The sequence below is a fragment of the Diadema setosum genome, chromosome 8 (assembly GCF_964275005.1).
Source record: "Diadema setosum chromosome 8, eeDiaSeto1, whole genome shotgun sequence".
Lineage (NCBI taxonomy): Eukaryota > Metazoa > Echinodermata > Echinoidea > Diadematoida > Diadematidae > Diadema > Diadema setosum.
In genome coordinates this window covers 26,973,369-26,991,699 of record NC_092692.1, presented here as the reverse complement: position 1 = coordinate 26,991,699, position 18,331 = coordinate 26,973,369, and the positions used below count along the sequence as shown (strand labels likewise).

At 40.0% G+C, this 18,331-nt stretch overlaps 2 protein-coding genes across 2 annotated transcripts; one reads left to right on the top strand and one right to left on the bottom strand.

Moving 5' to 3' along the window:
• The first annotated feature begins 232 nt into the window (after positions 1 to 232).
• LOC140231872 (uncharacterized) lies at positions 233 to 5,218 on the top strand. The gene is made up of 3 exons (XM_072312022.1): positions 233 to 776; positions 2,655 to 2,857; positions 3,343 to 5,218. The coding sequence occupies exons 1-3, from the start codon at positions 380 to 382 to the stop codon at positions 4,843 to 4,845; spliced, it is 2,103 nt and encodes a 700-aa protein (XP_072168123.1). The 5' UTR covers positions 233 to 379; the 3' UTR covers positions 4,846 to 5,218.
• A 34-nt stretch (positions 5,219 to 5,252) lies between these two features.
• On the bottom strand, positions 5,253 to 18,281 carry LOC140231529 (protein ecdysoneless homolog). Its single transcript, XM_072311663.1, has 14 exons — positions 18,077 to 18,281; positions 17,203 to 17,317; positions 16,841 to 16,928; positions 15,535 to 15,713; positions 14,917 to 15,058; positions 14,538 to 14,588; positions 13,680 to 13,808; positions 12,303 to 12,458; positions 11,583 to 11,668; positions 10,557 to 10,678; positions 9,243 to 9,536; positions 8,589 to 8,669; positions 7,864 to 8,042; positions 5,253 to 7,569 (listed from the first exon to the last, which is right to left on the bottom strand). Exons 1-14 carry the CDS (start codon positions 18,279 to 18,281, stop codon positions 7,270 to 7,272), a joined length of 2,127 nt encoding a protein of 708 aa, XP_072167764.1. The 3' UTR covers positions 5,253 to 7,269.
• Between the last annotated feature and the right edge of the window lie 50 nt (positions 18,282 to 18,331).

The following is an 18,331-nucleotide window of genomic DNA, read 5'->3' as shown; positions in this document are numbered from 1 at the left end:
CTCTTAGGCAATCATCTAATCAGGATCACGTCACCACCTTATACAGTAATTAGTCATATTTTTACGAAACAGTGCCATCGGTAACCCTTCTACATCTTATGCTGATAGCGCGAATCCTATTCATGACGTCAGTTCTGCCAGACAATGGGGACGCGCGCACCTGCCATTGGCTTCTATGGAAATAATCCGTCAATAACAGTGCATGTGTTACGCACTAGGGCGGCAGCGTGCTTTCACTGTAGACGATACAATTTTATATCAATGTATACACAAAAATGAAAACTCGTATTTCATGAAGCAAAAAGAACAATATTTGACTGAATAATAGAGCATGGGAAACAATAAGAAATTAAACAGTAAATTGAGGGGATAGCTGCCTATGGCATCGCTCATTCATCCCGCATCTCCGCGTAAAGTCCGGAGTTTTACTGGCTGCAGCACGACTCGGCACCACAATGTCAGGCAGCGCATGGAAATATCCAGGGGAATACCGCAAGTACTGGAAGCCGACCCGGCTAGCCGCCCGGATGTGGAGGAGAAGGAGGAGGAGGGGGATCGTGAAGTACTCTACAAAAAGGCGTGCGTGTATCTGCGAAGTCGGCCCAAGCGCGTCATGTTCAGCGTCAACCATAAACTCTACCAGACGGGCAACCTAGAAGATGACCTGAAGCGACTGAAGAACGACCGGTATAAGGGCGTGGCTCCCCCTGCCTCGCTCGTGTGGGGGGAGAGGTTCGACATGGATGATCTCCAGTCCAGCAAGACTCTCAACGAAGGTATGGTCTCATTTTCACAAAATATGAATCATACATGTAGCCTACCTGCACTGCACATATCCAAGGAGGGGGTCGCTCTCAGACAATGGCATGATTGTGTTCTCCACCTGCATCAAGACACATTAGAAATGGATCCTAACTGGCGTAATTCGTAATGATACCAAGTACAATACCCTAAATGGCGTTTTGAATAAATGCTTCCTTGCACTTCTAGTTGGAAAATAACGACAAAATAAGACTTTCCTGAAACACAATAAGGGATTCACTTACATAAACAGTTATCAGAATTAATTGCATTCACAACATTTGCATGTCATGATTGCAGTATACCGGTAAGTGAATGTGAAAAACCTATTACGTTAAAAACAAACAAACAAACAAAAATCTCTTTCGTGACAGAGGATCCCTAAATGACGATAAAAATAAAAACACCCTCCTTTTTTGAGGAAAAAAAACGTCGACAACGCCGTTTGTCTACATCATACCCTCGACCCCATCGGCCAGCAACGCCCCTCCACCACCACCACAAAAAAAAAAAAAAAAAAAAAAACATTCCGCAACCCATGGCTTATTTTGTTATCCTTGGTTATTCAAAACACTGTCATTTTCGGGGAAAAAAAACCCCACACCTTCAAAATAACGGATCGTCGGAATGACGAACCTTCGTAATAACAAAAATTCGGATGAATGCAGCAAATATCCTGATACACCCTTTTTTTATTTTCGGTTTGAACGACCCCCTCCCGGGTACCAGAACACTAACATTGCTTTCGGTATCAACGAATTACTAGGTATACGAATAATCAGTTCGAGATTAACACACCGACAGAAATGCGAAAATTGAGTTTGGGATTGGCAAACAACCGGGGATACGACTTTTGTGATCGGTATTATCCCCAGGTATACGCATATTGTACGCGTTCGGGAACCACCATGTATACAAATATTGTGTTCGCGATTAACGAACCATGCATCAAGTACACAAATATTGTGTTCCAGAATGACAAACCTCGGAATTCACGACCATCAATCATTGCCATTTGGATTTTACTTTGTTTACATCCTCGTTTTAGGCGATTATTGGCATCAACACTTCGTCGTAACACGAAGAGAGTGGGATTCCCCCCCCCCCCCCCCATCCTGTATGCACACTTACAGAAGAAAAAAAACACAAACAAACAAACGAAATAGACAAAAACAGCTGAGGATATATAATTGTATTTAGCGTTTGTGAGTTAAGAATCATTCTATACAGGGTGCCTACCACGGGATGTTCTTTTAGCATCGTAATTTTTTGATGATATTCCCATGTGAGGCCAGCGAACAGTGATTCGACGGGTAAAAATCAGGGGGACGCAGAGACTCCAACTCTCCCGCTTTCGACGGCAGATCTCCCGCCGAAAGCCCATTTTAGCAGAATCTCCCGTTCTCCCGCTTGAGATTTAATTTCTCCTGCTTGAAATGATTTCTTACTTAATTTCATTGTATGTTGAAAAATAAACCTTAGATAGCGCGAGAGAGCATCTAGAACCCTAGACCGCAAGGAACTTCGCGCTCGTGATGTGCCCTTCGCGCACATCAAGCTGGAATCTCCCGTTTGCTAAGGGTTTCGGGCGGGAGAATCTCCAGATCAGAAGGTGCTTAGGGTTGGAGTCTCTGGGGACGTCAGGTGACATGTCAGAGCCAGGAGGTTACGTAACTTGTACTTCTACAAAGGGAGAGCGATATAATATATATGATTAAAACAAAATTCTATAAATTCTAAAAGACGTGTTTACTCACGGTTCTCGTTTTTGTTTGTTTGTTTGTTTGTTTGTTTGTTTTGTTTTGTTGTTGTTGTTGTTTTGTTTTTTTGCATTATCTTTTCCTCGACCTTAGAGAATTTTTGGCCGTTCGTACATTCGGTGGCCTGGCGTAAATTCAGTTCCATACGAGTTACAGAGGGCGCCCTACTCGACAGTCTGCTCTTCGCCTATTACTCACTGCTGACGGAACGGAAAGTCTTCTCCTTCGTCACCGATGTCTACCGCCGCAACGTCGCGACGACACCGTCAACTCGCCCAAAGAACGCCGACGACAAGGTAATAGGCCTATGCTTCTCACTAACAAACCGACAAAGACAAATTCACGTTAATCGAAACAAGTACCCTACGTGCCCTGAAAGTGTATGTAATCAGAAAATCTATTTCATTATTATACGATATGTTAGTAGAATACATTAGCTCCCAGTAAATCATGACTTATCATTATAATTTAACTCTCAATTTCATATATCATAATGAAATATTATTTGATTTGCTCTATTGTCAGCTTCTGTCGTCTACTTGGCGCCTTAATGTATGCTATCGCAAAGCTCATAGTGTAAACTCGTATGAATAGACAGAATCTGCTTGGTTGAAAATCAAGTCTCTTTGATTTGTTCTAATGATTTCCATGAAGCAACATCCAACATGATTGATCTCTACAAGGATAGCTTGTCTTCTCTCTTATAAGTTAATGAGTCAAGCTTCTGTAGACTTAAAGGTAGATTACGTCTATACCTGAATCATCTACTTTCTCCCACTAGGATGGAGCTGAAACGGTGAAGATAACATTCACGTACTACGCGGCGAGTCTGCAGGAGTTGAGTGACGTCATCTATCGCCACCATGGGTCTAATGTAGGCATCAACACACTAGCTGAGAAGAACGAGAGCTACCTCAAGCTGACGGGCGAGTCGCCCGACACCCCGCTCGACTTCGGCTGGACCCCGGACCAGCGACAGACAGCACTAGGCGACTCGAGCAGGATGACGCGCGCGACACCGGCCACGCCCGTGAACCCGCCAAACTCGCCAACACCGTCGCTGGTCCCGACCCAGACGATGCTAAAGCGACGGAAAGAGCTTTCGTTGCAGGGTAGCCCGCGAAATGTCGCTCCAAAGTATCCATCCAGCTACTACAGCCTCCCGCTGGTTCTACGCAACCGCTTCACACTCGGTATAAAGTCGTACGATGATGACGAAATGACCGTGGAAGGAAAGTGCCTCCAACGTCGGCGAGCCAGCACACAATGCATGCCCTGCAGCGCCGTCTATTTTACGCGGGACTCGTCTAAATCCTCAGGCTACAAATCGTCACTGCAGGTGGTTCGCGCGTCGCTTGGAACGCGGTCCCAACCGCTGTGTCTCCCGTCCATTACACCCACGGCACGAAAAGACGAGTTGATGTCCGCGCTCGATAAGCGCGGTGATAGCCCGTCTCCATTACGCAGCTGTCTTGCTAGCCCTAACAATGGCAACGCTAACCCTAACCACCGCAATCACGCTACGAAAGAGAAGGACAAACGTTCGCAAGACGCAGAAAAAACGGATTTACAGCGAGGCGACTCAAAGCGGCAACTCACGTTTTCGCCTAACCTGGAGTACATCAATGTCGTGCAGCGGGTCGCACCGTGTTTATCCCAGCCCAGATCCACTGCAGGCAACGCAAAGTTTGACACCAAGAAACTTTTCATTAACTGGAGCTTGGAGAAAGTGCGCCAGGTGCGTCGACGCAAGAAAAAGAAGCGCAAGCAAAAAGAGCCCACTCCGAAGGAAATCATGCGAAAACTTGATATGCAGGGGACTGACAAGGACTACGTCCTTGGCAAGTTTCTAGCGGACCAACCAACATGTAGCTCCACCACCACCACTACTGGCTCTAGTGCTTCCCAATCCGTCTGTCCGCTGCATGGTACCAAGAGCGCACAGTGTGAGCAATGTCTGCAGTTGGTGACGCGCGCGACCAGCCCTCTCCCTTTCGTCACGAAGCACAGCGAGGTTCGCCGACTCCGATTCGCTGACGTGGTGGAGGACACGCCCTCCCCCTCTCAGGAAGCCACGCCCAAATTCCCAGCGGGGTTCGCCGACACCGTGTCGAGCTTTAGGCACCAGTGCCAGATGAGCACGAGAGAATTCATCATCAGAAAGGAGCAGATAACCACGTTTGGAGGATACAAGACGATCACTAGTATCACCATCAATAAAATTCCCGCCGGTGGGTTCATGAAGTGGCAGTACAAGACGGATGAATTCACGCTAGAAAAATAGCATCTATCCCGCTGACTGGTTTGACTACCGTAACATTATTAAACATAACAAAATAATTAGTCAGATGGCGAATCTGGGATTTTATGGCACTTCCGTCATATTTTCTACAACAAACTTGGTTGATATTTACTGTTTGTAGGCATCATTTGCCTGGTTTGTTTTAGTGAAAAAATCGATAAGGTAAACGTGGGAATAATCCATGTAGATTCCAGTTGATATTTCTTTAATTAGATCTTACAGTAGCTGCATTTTCACCAAAACGTTTTAAGCAGATGTTGATATGGTATGTGCACATCTGGACACACTCTCTTATCTACAGGAATCACCACACTAAAACAATGTGAAAGCAACAAATAAACACTCAATAGAGCTTGTCAGCTACGCTTTCATTGCTTGTCATTGCAGTTTATTTATTCATTTTTCATTCACTTTTTTTTTTTTTTAATGAATGAAAGAACATCCACGACTGGTCTTCAGCAATCATAGAAGCATGTGATGAATATGACAGAAATTGTAAAACATGATCCAAAAGCTAGATCAGCACTAAATGCATCCGTACTCGATGTATTCAACTGAACTACTGTACATGTATATGAACTCTCATTCTTTCACTTGATTCATTGAAAAACTTGCTACAGAGAAATGTTAGTATGGATGTACAGTATTGCTCATATGTCATATATCACAGGGTTGTCCTTTTTTTTTTCACTTCTTTTGGTCAAGCTCTTCACGGATAAGTTACACTACTGAATGAAAACTGTGGTTAGCAATTTTTGTTTCTGAAAGAGTGAGGCTTGATCTCAACCCATCCCTTATCCACAGACTAGTAACTTATTTCCAGTACACCAGGAGAATGGGGAGGCAAAATCAAGTAACAATGCTGAGAAAAAAATTAGATATTTTCACACACTTGTTGGATCACAATTTCATGCTTACCCATTCCTAGTATTCTGAGAGTACTCTAGTACATGAATAATGTGTGCAGTCACCTGTTACAATTCAGATCAAAGGATTCCCTACTAAGGGTAGTTATCCACATACATTCCTTGATTCTAGACAGACTGCATCAACAACAAAGAATTTCCCTGGGTCTTGGTTATGCTGCTGTCAAGGGGATTGCTATTATCAGATTTTATGAACCAGTTGGTGCTGGAATACATGCAGTCTGAAAAGAGGAGCCAGCTACTAAGATAATAATAAAGGAGGAAGAAGAAGGATGAGGAGGAGGAGGAGGAGGAAGAAGAGGAGTAGAAGGAGGGGCAGGAGAAGAAAAAAATAAAAGTGTCTGATGTTGTCTGTGTTGTAGACACTCTTGTTATGTTTCCATTCCTCTAAGAGGGGCTAAATGAACCTGACAACTCATATCAGTGCATGGTCTGAGCTTCTTGACATTTCTGTTCCTACACAAAAACAAACAAACCCACAAAACCCCAGTAAAGAAAAAGCCATGGAACCAGGCAAAGCTACCATTCTTGATGTGATAAGATACCTACATCAGGCATGTACCTTGAAATGCCAAGCTTATTTGCATCTAAGGTTAGGGTATGTCCATACAAGAAATCTAAAGAAAGCTTGTAAACAGAAAAATTTGAATGTTGCCAGTGAAATTACTTAAAGAAAATAAGACTTGAGAGTCTTTCAAATAATTATAACTTTTTAAAATCACAACAATTTTGACAGTATTATTGTAAAGACACTTAACAAAAAGGTTTCTACCAAGATACTGACCCAGACTCTTGGCAATTAAATACAATCTCCTTTGTAGTGGCAAGCCAAGTTATTAGCTTGTTTCTTTTTGGTTTGTTTTTCACAATTGCTAGTTTTTCATCATCACCACGACCCTCAGAATAACAACAGATCTTGTCATCTGTTCGTATACAAATGATGCACAGGACAGAGTGGATCTGTGAGAATTGGAAGTGTGAGTTTAACTTTGGAACTGTTTAAACCCACGAGAGCAGCGAGTGGGTTTTAGACTGTTACAAAGTTAAACAAGAGCATCCAATTCTCACTGATCCATGAAATGTGCCTGTGCATCACTATGTTACAAAATTGGCCCGTATTAATTCATGAAATACAACCTTTTTTCCAATCAGGTGTCTGGTACACCTACAATACTATACAAGATTTGAGCCATGTGTTCAGATTTTACCGGACGCATGGCTCAGTGTGGATCAGTAAAAATCAATGCATGACAATCGACCAATCAGGTTGCAGAGATTCTAAAACCCATTTTATAATAATTTCTAATCCTTCTTGGCAATGCACTGTGGCTCCTGTACTTGTGCAAATTCTGCAATGGGGATTTTACAGTCAGCAAAGCATATCTCCTGTGAGATGCAGACCCATTTCTTAGTTTCTGCAAAGAAGCATAGCTCTCTTTTGAAGTATTTCCACCAGGTGGATGTTAGGGCTTCTTCACCGTCACCTGTCGCCCTCGTCAGCATTCATCGGGACACGCACCCCCATGGAGTGGAGAATGTTGGAGGCGGGGCCAGCGAGACCCTGCTGGGAGCTGTACGACTCTAGAATGTTCTTCAACAGGTTGAGGTCAACTTCTACTGGTCTATATGCATCATCAGCATCACCATCTGTCTCTTCATCTTTATCCTCCACTTCCTCCTCCTTATGCCTTTCTCTCCTCCCTGTAAAAGAGTGGGATGGTCCCGCAGCATCTGCATTGCCCAGTGCTTGGCCGGCTTGATCCATTCTTGATTGCAGGGGCTGAAGAAGGAGGGGGAGAGAAAGTTGATAAAATTAGTAACATGGAACTTTGTTGTTTAAACAAAGGCATTTCTTTCCAACTTAATCTCAATATATCACTTCATGTATATGTGCACATTTAGTTTGTGGGCTGATAATTGCAGAATTTTATGTTCCTCACAGCAATCTTCAGGGTTGCCTACATCATTGCATATAACTGTAAACTACTGATATCATTTTGATCATCATTATCTTCATCTATGATGAGACACACAGTTACAATTCAGCAAGCAAAGGAAAGTGTACATCCCATACCTCAGAGTCTCCAGTGGCCACTGGCTCCTTCTCAAAGCTCTGTCCAACCTCCGTCCTGGCCAGCTCCCGGTCCATCTGTTCCATCAGCTCTCTGATCTTCTCATCGTCCTCACCACCATAATCATCATTCTCAGCTTCGTCGTCATCGTCGTCATCCCCATCATCATCATCACTGTCTGCTGGATTGTGGAAGAGAGAATGGTGCAACAATTTTATCGTGAACTTAGTTTTTTTTTTTTTTTGGTTTTTTTTTGTTTTGTTTTTTTGCTGATGTAATTACCATAGTCTACCATAATCTCTGGCATCTTAACCTTACATGCACTATGAGATAATGAGGATGAGTTCTGAACATATTCACCAATTTATTTTCCCACCACAAAGAATGTTTGTCACTGGCTTTGGGAGCATTCAGTTTTGAGTATTCCTTTCATTACACATACTCTTTCCCTGTACATGATTTTTAAATCGAATGTCTTTCACTTAACCTTATTCTCTTATGGTACTCTCTCTCTCTCTCTCTCTCTCTCTCTCTCTCTCTTTTCTACTTGATTCTGTAATCAAATTTGATTCTTTCTTCAAACTATAGCATTGCCAAAATGATGTTTGGTGTCCCAGCAACTTTTTCTCTGAAGCTTAATTCGGCCAACTTCATGGTTTAAAGCCAATTCTCAGCTCCCCTTATCACCACAAATAATGAAACGGTGGTAGAGATGAAAGAGTCCTACCTCCCATCTGGTAATCTTTGTCGCTCATCAGATCAGAGTCCGAGTCATCCTCCTGCCGACCCACATCCCGGAAGTCTAGAGAGAGATCCAAACACAGCGAGAGAAATAGGAGATCTTCATAGGTACATTGTCAGTTATGATCACTAAATGACACTTAACAGTCAATCTTGCTGCACATGTTTTCCTTACAAATATTTATGCAGTGTCATAGCTGCTCTCACATGAAATCTCCTACATCGTACTAACAACATTCTATTTCTGTCATGTTTTTTTATGAAAATGTTTTCTGCAAAGTCTCTAAATGGTGCCATAACTTGTACGCTGTCACATGATTTACACCTTACAAATATATCTCAAGCTCTCATCATGAAAAAACAAAATCTTACAGACTGGTGAAGTGTATTTGTTAGGCACAATTTTATTTTCTTACATGTTTACAAGAATGGCAGGAAAGAAAGAGGTGAAACCACATCTGACAATTCAAAATCAAATTTGTGACACAGGGAATTATCACATCATTCTGCGATCTTAACAAATTTCATTTGTAGAGGGAGACAAATTGAAGAAACTCACACCTGAATCTTCACCCCTCTGAATAATATCTTGCTTTCATTTAACTGTATTCTTGTTTGTTAAAACAATGTAGATTCTCACCCAATATATTCCGCATGGCCCGCTCAAACTCGTTGGCATCGAAGTCGATGTTGCCGTTTCCAGCTCCCGCGGGAAACTCTGCGCCTTTCAAGCCAGACATCGCATCGACGAAGGACTTCAGGCTCTCAGTGACTCTACCCGGATCAAAGTCAACATCTGCACTGACATCGGCTTCGGTGTCATGCCTCATCGATGCTCCACTGCCACGAGCAGACGATGCAGCCTCTTCCTTCCCAGAAGCCTTTGCAATCATTGCATCAAGCTCTTCAACACTGAGTTCCATCCAGCTATCACCTTCAAAGAAATAGAGATCATGGTGAGTGTCGCATTCAAAGGCACAACGGGCTGTGATCAACGGAAGAGACCGTTGAATAGTAGGTTCTAATTTTAACTGGATATTGCAGTTTTAAAAACTAAAGCATTGCATTGACACAGTGTGATTTCTGTTCAGTTTGCAGTGAAATGACTCCCTTCTGAATCCACAAGGGTTACTATACACAGACAAGGACTACTGTATATGCCATGTATCTAGCGAGTCTAATTTTTCATGAATCCTGACTTCCTCACAATTTCACAAGTGGTTGAACTTGCGATCATGTAGTACAACTGTATTGTTGTGAACATCTTGTTCATGTAGTACTGTGTACTGTATGTTGGAATGTGTATGCCTGCACATCGCATACAAGTCAGGATCAGAATTAGCATTTTTTGTGTGTTGTTGATTTGTGAGTAGCACCCTAATCACAAAATTCACGAATATGACAACCCCAAGAAATATATATGTGGCATAAATACAGTATCTCTCATCTCTGTGTGGCATTCTCCAATTATTACATTCAGTTTTCCTGACATTGGTTTAACTGCATGCATTCCGAAGATATTCATCCCTGCCCGACTTGATCTTTTTCAATGCACATAAGAACGACTTAAGTTGACTTTCCACAAAGGTTTTGATGTTTCCTTCAGCTCAAAATCTTTTCTCAGAAGCAATCTATATCATATCTTTGCAAATGAATACAAATTTAATCTAGGCACACACAACATATCTTTTTTAACCTTGTGCAAGGGAAACCTGTGTTAGTCCCTCCTAACTGCAAGAGTCACAGGTCTCCATTGCACATCTGTCAAATAAAAATCTACTTCTGATGTGGTTACAATTCCACCAAAGAGCATTAAGAAATGCTATTTTCTCATTATCCTATGAATTTGAAAAAACAAACAAAACAAAACAAAACAAAGTTTGTTATTACTGTGCGACAAGTTTTAAACCAATACACAGCTACAAACACCAAACAGGAGGGAACAGGTTCTTACTGTCAGGAGGAGGGAGGTTTCGTTCCTGCTCCTTGAGCCTCTGGAGATCACAGGGAACAGTCCCGAGGATGTTGAAGACCTGTTGAGCTGGCTCTCGCCATGACGATGATGCAGGTTGGTCGCTACACCAAACAAGAAAAGCAAGTGAGCAGTGCAGTGAAATCCATTCAGCAACCGGCCATTTACAGGGGTGTAATTAATCCTCACTCACCTCTGGTGTCATAACTATCATTGCAAAAGCCGGGACTGGCTGGCCCTCTGGAGGCCAAAGGAGGTCAATCCCCTATGCTAGAACACGATTGTAATTTGAACTAACCTCATCACTTCATTTCACTCCTATACCTATGAATAAATATAAATATGCATGCTCTATTTCATAGGTATATTGTCATTTTTAACATTTTTTTTTTAACATAGCAGTATAGCATTATGGTATTATGGCTTGTCAAGCTCTTTTATACAAGTTCAAGTTCAAACACAAAAGCCATGAAAATTTTTCCAAATATACACTCTACAACAACATATCTAGGAAAGACTAGGTAGTGGCATGATACTCTGATTTACAACAAGGAATAAAAGAATTCATCCTGCTTAAAGGCTTTTTAGCAGTTAAGCAAGATTTTGTGAACTGTTACTAATGGAGGCCCTTTGCAGAAAGTGGTGTGCCCATAGCATAAATAGAACTTTCAATGCATCAATGTTGCTACAACACAAGTGCATCAAGCTATGATGTGATTTGTAAAACAACATCCACCACAAAGCCACCCTTCATCACACAGGTTGTAGGTTTGAGACCATCAAAATAGCATACCAAAAGGGAGTAAAGATGGTGCACACACTGTGTGAGGACATGAAACGCATCCGACTATATTATGTCCATGTGCAGTGTTCAGTGAACAAAAACATCCATGTACTTAAAAAACAAAAATACATTCATACAAAGCCATTACAACAAAGATGCAATTCAGTTTATAACATGTAAATGAGCAGAATACCAATATCCATGAAAACAATAATATAACTTACTTTGACTGAGCTGTTGAAGTCTCTGCATAGAACCTCTTGGCAGATTTCAAAAGTTCTCTGTGTAATTTGGATCCCTCTAGTTCCCCCTGCAGTCAAAACAAGAAGTAGCCAGTCCACATTACACTACAGGGCACTTCTGTTACATTGAACATGATTACGGTGAAATTTCTTTACAACAAAGTAAAAATTCAGGTCACAAAATCATTATCAGAAAATTCTATGATGCAAAATTCCTTTTGGTTATCAAAAAATTTCGATGTATAAAAAAATATGGAAAGAAAACTGCCAGTCCTGACGATTAATGAGAACAAAATCTTGCAAAGTGATCCTCCATTCGCTGATCTGGGTTTTTTTTCCCAAAGAACTCTACATACCACTGATTTCTTGTAGAATCCTGGATCTGTGAGTTGCCACCAGCAGCTTTAAATCTGCATCAAATCTAGATTCACGCATTACAATGAATATCAAAAATCTCAAGTCAACATTTTCATTATTTCTCTGACTTTCCATAATTCTACTTCAGGACTTTCAAGGATATGTATGTATAACTATTTGTTGGTCTTAGTATTTCTCTGTCTCCGTCTCTCTTCCTTTCTCACTACTGATTCTCAAATAAGAGTATAACTTGCCTGAAATTGCACAATATAAAAAGAGATTTGCTGCATATCATTACCTAATCTTATCTAGGACAAAGCATCCATGAAAAGCACCATTACTCACCCTGAAAAATCCTTTCTCCCTCAGACTCTTCAGAAATCTCTCCCACCTCACTCCACTTGCCACATCATCTGGGTCAGGGGTCATAACCTTTGACCCACTGACCTCTGCCTTTTTGCCTTGGTGACCATTTGCACATAGGATCTCAAATCCATGGGCCTTAGGTACAAAATGCAGAAACAAAAGAGAGATTGTTGGTGACTGATAAGGAAGAATTGCACAGTTTATGGAGATCAGTATACTCACTATCCGCAATTTAGTAATATTTTCATATTTTATATCTTTCTGCCCAATTTTATACCCTATTTCTCACATATTTTTTTGAAAGTTTGAACATTTCATTCTTAAATCTGATGGACAAAAAAGACTAACTTCTCTCGTAGCTACAGTACACTCAAAGCCATCACTGTCATTTCTTGAAGAAACTTAGCTATAATATCTGTAACAAAGAGTGTCTTTATATACACATCACATCAAATCAGTTCTTGCATGATGCTAATTCTCTTTCTGTCTTTCAAGATAAAATGAATCTCTTCAATTTGCAAATGTGACCCTGCACCTCAAAACAAACAAAAAGTCGCCAGACATGAATTTTTAGTGAAGACCATATTCTGAAAGAGCAGACTTTAAGCTTTAAAATAATGTTTAACTCAAATCAAATGGACTGTCCTAACCTATCTAAATATTGGAAAGAAAGCACAAACTCAGGAAAAGTGTGAACTGAGAAAAGAGGCTCTGAAGTACAGTGTCTATTCAAGCGCTTAATCTTTACCAAACCGTGCTGGCTGTGCGATGAATGGGACAAAAAACAGGAAGTAAACCACCAGAGTAACAACAATGAAGGGATTATCAGATTAAACTGAAATTAAGCACGCCTCATTAACACATTCTGTCCATAATTAATGCCCACTTTCAAAGCAGTAGCACTATCCTTTCAAAAGTTATTAGAGTTGAAAGTGAAGAGTGTGGACAAGGTTTTTCAGAAATGAAAAAGGGATTCTAAAGACACACCTAATCACACTATTTTAGAAAAAAATGTTCGAGATAACTGCTAAAAAAACACACTTTCCTGCCCGTTTTATGATACCAAATTTTAGCATAATGTAAAGGAAGACCCGCTCTTTCAGAAAATATGAAAAAGTCAAGTTCGGTTAGGTTGACCCATTTCACTTATTTTCAGTCCTCGCGCAAAATCAGTGTGTGCGACTTTATGTTCGTTTTGAGGTGCACGGTCACAAATGATGTAGAGCTCCAACACTTGGCACTCATACATACAATACATACATGGAGTAAGGATCACAGGAATTAGAATCAAATTCACAAGAATATCTGGCAACACTGAAGAAACATTCAAACAAGAGAAAACATATTCAAGTTTACCAGTTTCATGCCAAGTTCTGCTGATCTGAACTTCGGACTGGATGAGGGGGGTAGCTTCCACCCACTTCGGCGATCTGGGGTGAAGTGTTGTTGTGACAGTTGGGCATAGAGGCATCTGGTAAACTTCAGCTAGTTTTTGGAAAGAAGTTGAAGGCAAGTTTTGTTAACTGTCAAGTGGGAGATATTCATATGATTCTTCAAGAAAAACTGCATATACAGGGCAAATCGACATAATTTATGGAACCAAAACAAAAATGTGGGTGACACTACTGCAAAGTCTTTTTACCACTGAATACCAGCAATTCCATAATTGAGTTTGGGGATAACCTATCTCTCATATCTCTCAACTGGATAGATAAAACAGGAAGATGGGGAAAGGAGCACAGAATATGTACATGTTTATAACCAAGTCCCTAAGGATTCTAAGTATCATTACATCTTGTGTGATATATCTGTCTGTCCATGTTGATGTTGCCTGTACTGACTGCCTATTTCATACAAAAATAACACTCTGCATTAGTCCTGAATCTGTTAGCCGTATATTATAAACAGACAATTATATTGATATTAAATGATAAACTTGAAATACACCTTACCACCGACATCGTTATTCTGAATCTCTATGCCAGCAGTCAGCGTCATTCTATTTTATTCAAATGTTTCCTCAAACTCATTGATGCAACCACTTTCTTGGACATTCTCCATTAAAGCAGTGAGGAGTATATCATGCAGTAACTCTGTGGCTACCACTGATAGCATGCTTGTATACAAAATCAGTGCCAGTTTGAGATATGATCATGAATATTTGATAATGACCTGGTCCAAGAAACAAGGGTTGGAAACAATCGAGTGACTCACCGACGTCATCACAAGGTCTTGTGGAGGAAAGTGCTTCATCACTCTGCAAGCCTAAAAAGGTCAATACAAGATGCAACACAGCATGATCATAAGATCCCAACAGGGTCAAAACATGATCTTACAATGATCACAACAAGATTATAACAAACATGACCACGATCTGATCACCTCATGATTGATACACGCTGCACACAAAGCACACATCAGCCAAACAAACCAGAACAATGGGTGAGAGAGAGAGAGAGGGAGAGAGAGAAGTCAAGCAAAGCCCTTGCCTATCAAAATATCTACTAATTTAATATTCAATAGTTCTTGGTGGTTAAGAGTGATGACAATGACAAGTTATTCATACAATGGACAGGTCAAATATGTTTCTCACCTTCAGATCAAGTGGGTCTCTCTGGTAGAAGGCGTCCACTGCTGGGGCCACTAAGGCTGGCTGGTGGCCAAGAACTGTGGCCAATTTGGCAGGGACCAGGCAGTGGGTGTGGTGGAAGTTTGAATGTATCTTTCCTGGAAAACTGCACAAACAAACAAAAAAAAAAATGAAAAAAAAATTGTTTACTTTAAAAGCTACCATGAAACAATATTTTCCTGTGTAACTAACATCACCTACACTAAATTAGATGTCAGTTTACTATAACTTCCACAGATGTAACATCTTATATCTCCAACAAAGTATTCTGATTCTTATTCTAGAAAATATCCTAAATTAGTGTAAAAGCTGTTATATTCACAAGGGTTTAATTTTTGTGAATTTTGCAAATCACTGTTGGGTCACAACTTTAACAACACTCAAAAATACTGCCACCTGCTATTGATCATATTAAATTTGAACAGGCATTAGTGTGCTTATGATAGACTCGGTGTCAAATTGCGATAACGACATCTCGCGAATACGTTTGTGACCTCCTCATTTGCGAAAATATCTATACACGAAAATTACAACTTTACAGTATGGTGTTAAAAACAGTGTTAAAACAATCCTAGCATGTACCCTCTTATTCTCTCGCTGACTGCTTCCCTGATGGCAGAATTAGCCAGTGTTCTCTGGGAGTGGTGTCTCACAGTCTGAACTGCATGGGACTTGGTGGGGACTCCTGCTGGGAGGAAGGCCAACTCGGCCGGATTGTTTGGCTTGGGGATGATGTGGAGGGAGCCATCGTAGATGAACACCTGTTGGCAGGAAAAAACAAACAAACAAACAAATATGGACTGCACCACTGAAATCAAATCATGAAGCACTTCTAAACTGTAACAATGGCCAGGAATTGAGTACTTGCAAAGAAATGATGAAAAAGCAATGCTCATTCTTAGACTGAGCGATGCAATACACTGACATTTCATGCTGGGCAAAATTTTGTGAAAATTTGTATTCTTATGGAAAATAAGTCACATTTGAAAATAAAGAATGAAATAAAAACAAAAAGTCTTCTTTTTTTCAGCTCATCAAATCAAGGCAAGGACAGATTTGTCAAGATAACTGCTTTTGAGAAAAATTGCCCAAAGTTTGTTGAGTATTTCAATTTCAATTCAATTCAATTTATTCATTTCATAAAATCACATTCAAAATATTTACAGAGATGTGTGAGTCGAAAGAGGAAATCATGCAAAAGCCTAGGGCTTGGAAATGGAGATTTCCTTTACAATATATATAGTTTAAAATCACAGTTTTGAATGAAACATGTATGCCAAAATGTACCTAAAAACAGAACTGAAATCAGAGGCCGCTACAAGATTAACAACACATTATCATAGAAACACGAAACACTAAAACAATACAATACAATACAATAAAAACAAAAAAAACATGCAGAATGACTGTTAAAGGTTTACAAATAATTGCACAATTTTCATTATTCATTAATATATAATAAAATTCATTAATATATAATAAACTTCATTAAGAATAAGCTGCTTAAACTGAGTCATAAAAAAAAAAATCAGTGTGTTAACGGTTTTTCAGTTTCGTGCTTAACAAATTCCACAATTTAGCTCCTTTGTACTTTACTGAGATAATTCTTTTTTTAATTTATTTGGTTAAAATCTGAGTATCTTGAAACTGTGTAAAACAAAATTCAGATATATGAAAAACTTGAAGATTTTACACTTGAAAACATGAAAAACACAGAAACATTCAACTTAATGCCATACTTGATCACAAAAACCTATTGCTTTCATTTCTTTTATAAATTCTCCTGTAGAATTCTAAAAGGAAAGCAAAGTTTTAAAGCATATTCTAATCTGATCTATGAAAAACAAAAACTGTGTAAAAACTATAATGCCTGAAGTCTGCGTGTTACCCTGTTGATGCTAGTCTCTGGTTCCAGCCACTTTGGGAGGTGGTAGGCTGCCTCAATAAGCAGAAAATCACCATCATTGTCTTGGACGCTGTGAACATCAGTGGGAATAAGAGGGGTGTCAGTTAAGATAGAGTTCTGTCTGCAGACTTAAAAAAAAAACCTCAAACGATTTAGCCACTACATGAATAAATGAGTCAACTGCTCAAAATGAGTTCAAAAAGTTTACTTACTGGCATACATGTATATTTGTTTAAAATATATCAATACATGTGTTCACATGTTCAATTCAAATTTATTCAGTTTTCTGCATTGAACATACCACAAATGAAATAGACACTTTTTCCACCTGGTATAGAGCTCACCATGCAACTAATCCAGGAAATGAGGCTGTGAGTTGAGCCAAGAAGTACACTATGACCCATTCATCATCCACATTATCTCCAAAGTCTGTAACACCATGCAAGTGGGGTGGACAATCTGGAAGCCAAACAGAAGTAAAGATTATCAGCAACAAATCAACATGTACAGCTGTAGTCCAAACTGCCCTACATTAATTCACTTTTTCCTCATGCACAAGTATGAATATAAAAAAAGAAAAGAAAACAGCAATAAACAAACAGTGAAATCTCTACTGAGTGATCATGGATCCTCTGGGCAGCATTCTGATAAAAAAAAGGCTCACTATATCTTTTTGGAATTGTCATTTCATATTAGACAAGTGAAGTGTGCTAACATAAAAATCCTCAAACAGTCAAAGTCATTTTACCACGACGGATTATAGCCTAGGCTTGCTTGCCTAGGCTGGGAGAAGCTACGCTACAGCATACAAGCAGATTTTACAGCATCAGCATCAAATTTTCTTCAACATTTTGAAAAAAAGATTAGAGTTAAAACACACGCACACACACACACTGTTAAAATGGCATGCACCCATCAGATTGCATGGAGGGTGTAAAATTAACCACGTTAACCGGTGTTGTAAATACTGCTGTCTTACTGATTCAATGTGTAACCTAAACATGATAGAATGCGAAATGTACAGTACACAGACGACTGGTATATTAAGCATGTTTTGCTCACTAACTTAACGATTAAACTTTACATTAAGATAACGTAAAGTAATTTACGGGTAAATTTAAACAAAATCAAGTTGCAGTAAATTAGATTGTATAAATCTATTTGTAAGCCGTTTCAGGGCTGGTCATGAAACTCAATATATGGGACTGAGCTACTCACCGCCTCCTGTTGGAATGACAGGAGTGAGATTAAATTGATCTCTCTGCCAAATATAGTCGACAAGAAGAGGAGATATGTGTGTAATGAGCTGCACCCTGAGTTCTTCTAGTTGTGACCTAATGTCATCTTCTCTAGCTCCCTGAAAGGTGACGTTTGGAAATAAATCGTATTCCACTACGTTTCGCACGTGATTTACGGACTCCATGTCAAAGCCTGCACAACAAATGTATGGTAACCTTTATCGCTTGTAGAAAT